The 7858-nt window shown below is 47.8% G+C and overlaps 1 protein-coding gene, 1 non-coding gene and 1 pseudogene across 2 annotated transcripts; all 3 read right to left on the bottom strand.

Moving 5' to 3' along the window:
- Positions 1-295: 295 nt before the first annotated feature.
- LOC125534464 (CRS2-like protein, chloroplastic) lies at positions 296-3735 on the bottom strand. Its single transcript, XM_048697683.2, has 9 exons — positions 3498-3735; positions 2876-3087; positions 2707-2791; positions 2521-2588; positions 2317-2367; positions 2168-2241; positions 1321-1379; positions 1165-1241; positions 296-612 (listed from the first exon to the last, which is right to left on the bottom strand). Exons 2-9 carry the CDS (start codon positions 3041-3043, stop codon positions 481-483), a joined length of 714 nt encoding a protein of 237 aa, XP_048553640.1. The 5' UTR covers positions 3044-3087; positions 3498-3735; the 3' UTR covers positions 296-480.
- Positions 3736-5351: 1616 nt separating this feature from the next.
- Positions 5352-5425, bottom strand: TRNAN-GUU (transfer RNA asparagine (anticodon GUU)). Its single transcript has one exon. It is a non-coding gene; the product is annotated as a tRNA-Asn (tRNA).
- LOC125534463 (cytochrome P450 89A2 pseudogene) lies at positions 5426-7215 on the bottom strand (annotated as a pseudogene).
- Positions 7216-7858: the final 643 nt, after the last annotated feature.

Below are 7858 nucleotides of genomic sequence, written 5' to 3'. Positions count from 1 at the left end.
TACGTGGAGAGATCAGGTTGTAGTAAAAGGGAGCCGACACTTCTTTTTTTTTTTTGAGGGGGGGAGCCGACACTTCTGCCAAGTTTAATTTGCGACAGGAGATGAGATAGAGATGACGGTCCCCGGCCCGTACCACGCCCAGATCCACATTGTTCGTGCCTGAGGCTTGCCACGTAGGCTGCTTGCTCATCCTCAGACCATCGAGAAAAACCCTCACAAATTGCAACCACATAAGCACATCTGGTGGAAATTGAAATGGAAGTAGACTGCTCTTCCTTCCTTCCTGTGAAAACTCTAGGAGAAAAAACATCATGATTCACCCCTTCAAAAAGAGACGAGAAAACAGGATTTACAACGAGGGTGAGACAACTGTCGGTTTTATAGATCTTTTACCATGCGATTTATACTACAGGAGCACATAGACCTTGCAGAAAGCACACAACATTTCTCCAAGCCCAAGCGGTTTGTTGCCATCTTGAATTACAAGTGCTGGTCATGTGAGACCAGATGCTTGTACTTCTGATCCACATTTGACAGCCTCGCCGCCTCCGTCAAGCCCTTGGTCACCACCATCTTCAGAATGTCACATCCCTCCTTTATGGCCGAATCGATCTAGGTTCAACACAGGAAGACACAAAACACATTAAGCATCCGGTTGATGTATGCGGCACTCTAGACAAAGTGTGGAACACCCCTCCACTCAGTCAGTCAGTCAGTCAGCCAGACTATGTTCAGTTTGAAGCACAATATCTGTGTGCATCTAGTTTGATCACAGAATATACCGGTCACCAAATTTAAGTTTTGGAAACCATTTTAATGCCCAAATGATTCCTCCTATTCCTGGCTCTGGTGTGCAAAGAATAGTGGCAATAGACGAATGCAGTCATAAAATGGGCTGACTCAGTTAAGTGTTTGCTATTTGCAAGAAACATTGCAGAAATTCAACAAGGTTTAACTGAAGCAGATTAAATTAAGAGCTTGCTTATACAATATTGTTTGGTCATACCTGTCCTAGCAAATTAATGGACATGATCATGTAACCACAGAACAAATGAAGGTGTTTAAAATATTAATTTACTAAGAAGTAAGAACAATTAAGAAACGATAATAAAAAGAAGCATAACATCAAAATTGAACTACATGATAAAAGCAATAAAGATTTACCCGTTCCCGACCAGTCTTATTGAACTTCTGAAGCACAAAAGCTTTGGGATCCATCTGACCAGGCGGTCGTCCAATTCCTACATATGCCAAGCAATGACTTTTTTTTGGGTCCAGAAAAGGAAAATAAAATCTGAATCCTGCAGCTGTCAAACCTACCAATCCTTAATCGACCAAATTCCCGGTTCTTGCGAAAATGGTAGATCACACTCTTCAACCTGATAAACTAACAAGGTAAATGTTTCCTGTCAAGATTAAATATAGCCCTCATCTGACGGAACATCACATAGATTTGAGAGAGCTAACGATCTGCATTCAAACACAAATAACAAACTTAATGATGGAGCATTCTATCACACTCATTCGAGAGTGCTTATGTTCTGAAGATGATTTTCAGTAACTGACCACTCCCTACATCCCTATTCACACGTCCCACATGAATTTGAGGTTCAATTTTGACCAACAAAACTTGAATTATATGTCACAAAAATAATACCATTTTACTTGTATTAAACTGTAGTTTTCAACAGAGCATGAAGTCAAAGTCTATGTTAAATGGCAAGTAGAAACAAGTGTACTAAAAGGATCATGGTGGCATGATAAAAATGAAAAGAAAAAACATGTGCATGCAGGAATACAACAACAAACATGAAGTATAATTACTAATTCGGTACACCTGCTTTATCAATGAAATGGGCAAAGCTTTTCCCTCCTGTAAAAAAAACTACAGAACGAAAAAGAAGTTCTGGCAATCTCAGTTTCTCGAAGATAAGTAACATAATGTTTACCAGTTCACTGAAACAGGTATCTCCTAAGGGCATACCAGCAGACTAGATTACAGGTCTAAGACAACGGTCTGACATTTTAAACAGATAAATTACAGATCTATGCTTTTTATTATTTCTGTATTTAAACACAAGGAATGAATACATTGTTTTCCCTTTGGAATCTTTTGACACAGGAATAAAACTCTTTCAGAGAGCACATAAAGTTAAGGTTTACCAACCCATTGTGACGTCCGTATCCTCCTTTAGGTTGTAAACGGAGAACTCCACATGGCAGGTCCGTGTCATCATATGCCTAAGACTCATAAAACAGAGAAGTCAGATCACTATATAAGGTGGCGCCGATGAAGATCAGAAAACAAGTGCTTACCACTATGACACGGTGAAGTGGCAGTTTATAATATGCAGCAAGTGCACCAGCCTATAATAAGAAAAGGAAAAACAGAGGGGTGTCAGCATCACAAGCATTTAACATGCTGTCGTGGTTCACAGTCAAGCCAGTTAAAATGAACTGCATCGCATGAAAAATGTATAGTATAAAATTTAAATAAGTCTTCCAAAACTGCTTGCTTACAGATTCACCACTCAGATTTATGTATGTTTGAGGCTTGGCAAGCAAAACAGGGACACCATCTACCACCCCTGCGGAAGGCCCGCACTTTAAGTCAATTCAAGTCTTTGGTACTTTGAAAACAGAATATGGATTACTCAAAGAGTAAAGAGAAACATTCTTTCTGAGAGATTACAGATGGAGCCAAACCTTCACCAAATAGTGCTTTGAAATGATGCGTTGTCAGGGATATGCCCTGAGACTCTGCAAATGCATCTATCATATCAAACCCAACCTGCAAGGCGAAACAACACAAAGGAACTCTGAGAATAAAGCCGGGCCACTGAATTCCAGACAAAAGATGAGAAGGAGAACTTACATTGTGTCTGGTGGATTGGTACTTCTCACCGGGGTTACCGAGGCCAATAAAAAGCCATGGTTGTATTACCGAGCTCGATGAAGATGGAGGTAGTGGGGATGTCCGGCAGGTGGAGATGTAACGCTTTGAAAGGAAGGGGGCAAATCTCATCCAAAGCTTTGCCCGCATGATTTACTTGATCGTAGGCGTCCAGACTGCCACAAGTGCAAAACCTGATGGAAAAAAAATCCGTGAGGTAAGCCAATTCTGTGAGTGACCATTGGACCCAAGCCTTGCGCATCCAAACAATGTCTAGTGAGTAGTGACGCACATTGGCCACAATAGAACATGGAAGAATCCAAGGTAGAAAGAGCTCGAGCAATCATGGAAGAAAGCACTTCTACAATCGCCGCATCTAGCTTAAGCATTTCATCATACAGCTGCTAGACAATAACATGTGCCGGCCTCATCCCTGTGCCTGAGTTGCAAAACTATCCTGAACTCTACATCATGGTTTCGATCAGACAATCGGATTTGATTGGCCTCCGTGCTCGAAGTGCGAAAAATCTCCCAAAATGGCAGTCCCCCGGTCACATTTGAAGATTCAAGTGCAGACGAGGAGTAAAGACCAGAGAATGCTTACAAGTCGGCTGCAGAGGGCGCGATCCCCACGGCACCGGTGAAGACCGCCGCGAAGCAGTGGGCACCGCCGATGCACCTGGCCTTGATCCGCTCGTTCCCGTCAGCGCGTTCTGGGGTGTGGAGTGGCCGCCGGCTCCAGCGCCGTCGCGTCGCCTTTTTTCCCCTGAGAGGTTCGCCGTCGCGCGCCGTTGTGTGGGCAAGAGAATTTGGTCTCTCACCAGTGTGCTTGGGCCTCCAGAGACAGTGGTAAGCTACAACCCATTCTGTATGGGCCCAAAGTATAGGCCCCGATTTGAAATGCGGACCTCAAACTTAAAAGATTGCAGTGGTGTAAAAAGGAACGACAACGAGTGAATATCATTTATGTCAAAAAAAGGTTTCAAAAATACATTTAGGAAAAAACCGGCATGAAATTTTCTCACGTGTTGTTTGGATGTCATATAGGAGAGACACACAATGGTAGACACATAGAGGAAAGAATATAAAATGAGACCGTGTGAATATGAAATTCATTGGAATCAAGATAGCCATTTGTTTATTCCAAACAGCGTCAAATTAAAATCTCAATATTCTGGAAAAAGAGTAAAATCTCTGTATAAATACATCCTTCAAAATTCATAAGCTTTTACAAAACTAGATAGTACCACGCAGATTGCTGCAAGAATTTATAGCAATAAATTTGTCGAGGACAAATTAGAAGCCTCGTGAACTTCTGATTTCTTTTTTTTCTAACATTAGTACAGACACAAATGCCCATATACACTCACCTCTATGAACACACACGCACACCTTATCTCTATGAGCATTTCCGAAAAACTGAGTCGGTATATCGTCTTAAAATTTACGAAATCACCGTAAGCACCTCGTCGTTAACGGGAACATCTCCTCCCACTGAATGCGCATCGCCTAAAATCCTGGATTTATAAATCCAGGAATAAGTGCGAGCATCAGAGATGGGCTGAAGATACCACAGTCCCTCTAACCATCCAACCGCAGGTTAGTTCTCGTGAACTTCTGGTTTCGGTGGAACGTTTTTGGTGTCAAAAATAAAGATTGACAATGACGATGAACCCCCATGGCCTTCTACCTTTGGCAGAATAATTTGTTGCTAAACATAAGAAAAATGATGATGATATGGTACCCTTACATGTGCTGAAAAATGGGATCATATGTAGTATGTCAGCATACATGCCACTGTGTGCAATGTTCTCTTTTCATTACAAGAGTTTTAACATTTTTGGAACAAAGCTATGGTATACATTGTGTTATCATGTTCTTAAACTGAGGGTACTAATGCATTATATATATATATATATTATATATAGAAAAGGCAAATTTACATATCTTCAACATGTACTTATTCTCTACCAAAGTTGTCAAAACAGTAAAATAAATATAGCAGGAAAACATGATATTAAAATAACACTTTTGTATAACATACCCCGTGCCGGCAGGCTCACGAAAGTTGATATAAAATCGGAAACCAACCGCACGGACAAATATCTAAAAGGACAGTAAGATAAATATTGCAGGAAAACACATTTGATTTTGAAAAGAATACTTTTCTCCCTCTGATGCCAATCTTGAAAAATTAACAAAAAAATTGCTCTAGAAACAAGAGAAAATCTGCACATCATCGACAAAATACTTATTCTCTTGCAAACTTGACCCATATTAAAGAAAGTCATGAAACATGATATTGAAATAATTCATTTTGAATTTCTTTTATGAAATACGTGCATGGAAGTTTTTTTACGGGTATACATGCATGAAAAGTTAATATGCATAAAACCATAAATCAATCGCAAGGACAAATATCTGTAAAAAAAATTACAGTACCAAAAAAATAAAAATACGCTAGAAGGAGGGCTTGAACCTCCGACCTTGTGGTTAACAGCCACACGCTCTAGCCAACTGAGCTATTCCAGCTTTTTGGCTAATTTTAAATTCTACTTTATTTGATACGTCTGTAGGCCAACGTGTTATATTGCAGTAGTACTAGTTTCAGGTTCCAACGTATGTGCACCCTACCCATACGTGTAACCATCGCACACATTCAGACTGGCCGAACTAGCCGGGGGCGTCTGGGCGCCACGCGCGCGCGCAGTGGCTGCTCCATGGTCACCGTGAACTCCGGCCTCTCGGCGAGGTCGACGCCGCCGCCATCCTCCGCCGCAGACCACTCGAACCGCCTCACCAGGTTGGCCACGAAGAACTCCAGGTGCAGCATCGCCAGCCCGAGGCCGGGGCAGATCCTCCGGCCGGCCCCGAACGGCATCATCCTGATCTCACGGTTCCCCGTCAGGTCCACCCCGGCGCCCTCCCCGCCGTCCAGGAACCGCTCCGGCCTGAACTCCTCTGGCCGGCTCCACACCTCCTCGTCCAGTGACACGTCCGCCACCGAGAAGTTCACCGACGTGGCCGCCGGCACGCGTAGCCCGTCCAGCGACGCCTCCGTCGGAGCCGCGTGCGACAGCAGGAAGTGCGCCGGCGGGTGCCGCCGCAGCCCCTCCAGGACCACCGCCTTCAGGTAGCGCATGCTCGACAGGTCCTCCTCCGCGACGGCGTCCTGGTGGTCGTTGGTGATCGCCGCGTCGATCTCATCCCGGAGCCTCGCCTGGATCTCCGGCTGCCGGACCAGGTTCGCCATGATCCACTGCAGCGCGGTCACCGTGGTGTCGACGCTGGCCGTGAGGAACTCCGTGCAGAGGCTCACCATCTCAGCCTCAGAGAGCGCGCGCTCGCCGCCATCCTCTTCCTCCTTGGGGAGCCGGTGCGCGAGGAGCGTGTCGACGTAGCAGTACGCCAAGGTGCCGTCGCCACCGTCAGCCGTCAGCAGGCTCCGTTCTCTTCTTGCTGCGATTAGTGGCATGAACAGGTCCTCCTGCTTACTGCGGATGGACATCACCTTCCTCCACCGCCGCCGGAACAGCCTCGTGGTGAGCGCCGGGCAGAAGGCGAAGACCTGGAAGCCGATGTAGGAGGAGAATAGCTCTCTCTGCACGGCCTCGATCTGCCGGACGCGTCCGGCCGGCAGTCTGCTCCCGAAGCACATGTACGTGAGCAGCGAGAACATGGAGAACTGGAGGCACTCGACAACGGTCACCACGCCGCCCTCGCTCCGGGACGACTCGTTCTCGAGGTCGGAGGCGAGGAGCGCGAGCGCCCAGCGCCGTGCGGGCGCGAAGAGGCGGGCGACGCGGGAGGGGTGGAGGACGCCGGAGGTGAGGTTCCGCCTGAGGGAGCGCCAGAGCGGGCCGTAGGGCGCGGAGCTGACGGTGCGCTGGGCGGAAGTGAGGACGACGAAGGGCGCGATGGCGGGCGGGCGGCTGGCGAAGGTGTGCCCGTGCTGGACGAGGGCGCGGTGGGCGACGCGGCGGCCGGAGACGAAGACGGCGGGGCGCGGGGAGAGGAAGCCGAGGGTGAGCACGGGCCCGTGGCGGCGGTGCAGGTCGCGGATGGCCGGCTCGAGGCGGGAGCGCGCGCGCCAGAGCCAGAGCAGCGGGCCAAGCACCGGGACGGCCGGCGGGGACGGCGGCAGCGGGAGGCGGCTGGCCTTGGACGGCCGAAAGGCCGGGAGCAGCAGGAGGAGGAGGGGGAGGAGCACGGCGCAGGTGGCGAGCGGGAGCAGGAGGAGGTACGCGACGGCGGCCTCCATTGTTGATCGATCGATCAGCTGGTCGGGGTGCCGGTGCCGCAACGAGCTGCGTGCCTGCCATGGCTATCTATACGTAGCCGCTGATCAGCGGCCACCGCCTCACCGGTGTTGTGTTGGCACGCTGCTTCTGCTGACCGGTGCGTTGGCACGAATCCACTACGGCGATCTCGCAGGCGGTGCGGGGGCGGGACATGTGGCGCAGCTGGGTTAAGCGGCCGGGGCCAGATGGAAGGCTCCGTCGGCCACGGTGGTGCCGACGCCGACCGCCGCCGATAGATGGAGTCGGCCCGGCCCGGAGGACTGTGCGGTTGCCGTTGCATGGAGACGTGGAGGACGCTCCAGCCCGCCAAGCAAGCCTTACAGAATGGCCACGTTCTAAATCAAACATGGTACGAGGATCAGACCAGCTGAACATAGATTCAGCTACAGGAAAGATGCCAAGCTGAACCTGACAGCTCATGCATGGGAAAACCTTGAAGTTGGCTGACATCATGAAAAGTCCTTTCTCAACAATGTTTGCCTCTTTGAATTCATAGGGCAGGAAATAGGTTCCATTAATTTCAGAAAAATTAAATATGGCTGTCTTTGCTATACTTTTTATGCTCTTTATCAACAATGTTTGCCTCTTTGAATTTGATGGATTCGAAATATATACTACTTGATTCGGCTTTTTCAACCGAAGCACTTTTAGTTTCCGAATCATC

This window comes from Triticum urartu, chromosome 2A (genome assembly GCF_056163025.1).
Source record: "Triticum urartu cultivar PI428250 chromosome 2A, HENAU_Tu73, whole genome shotgun sequence".
NCBI lineage: Eukaryota > Viridiplantae > Streptophyta > Magnoliopsida > Poales > Poaceae > Triticum > Triticum urartu.
Note: the sequence above shows the minus strand (reverse complement) of the source record. Positions and strands in the feature narration are given on the sequence as shown.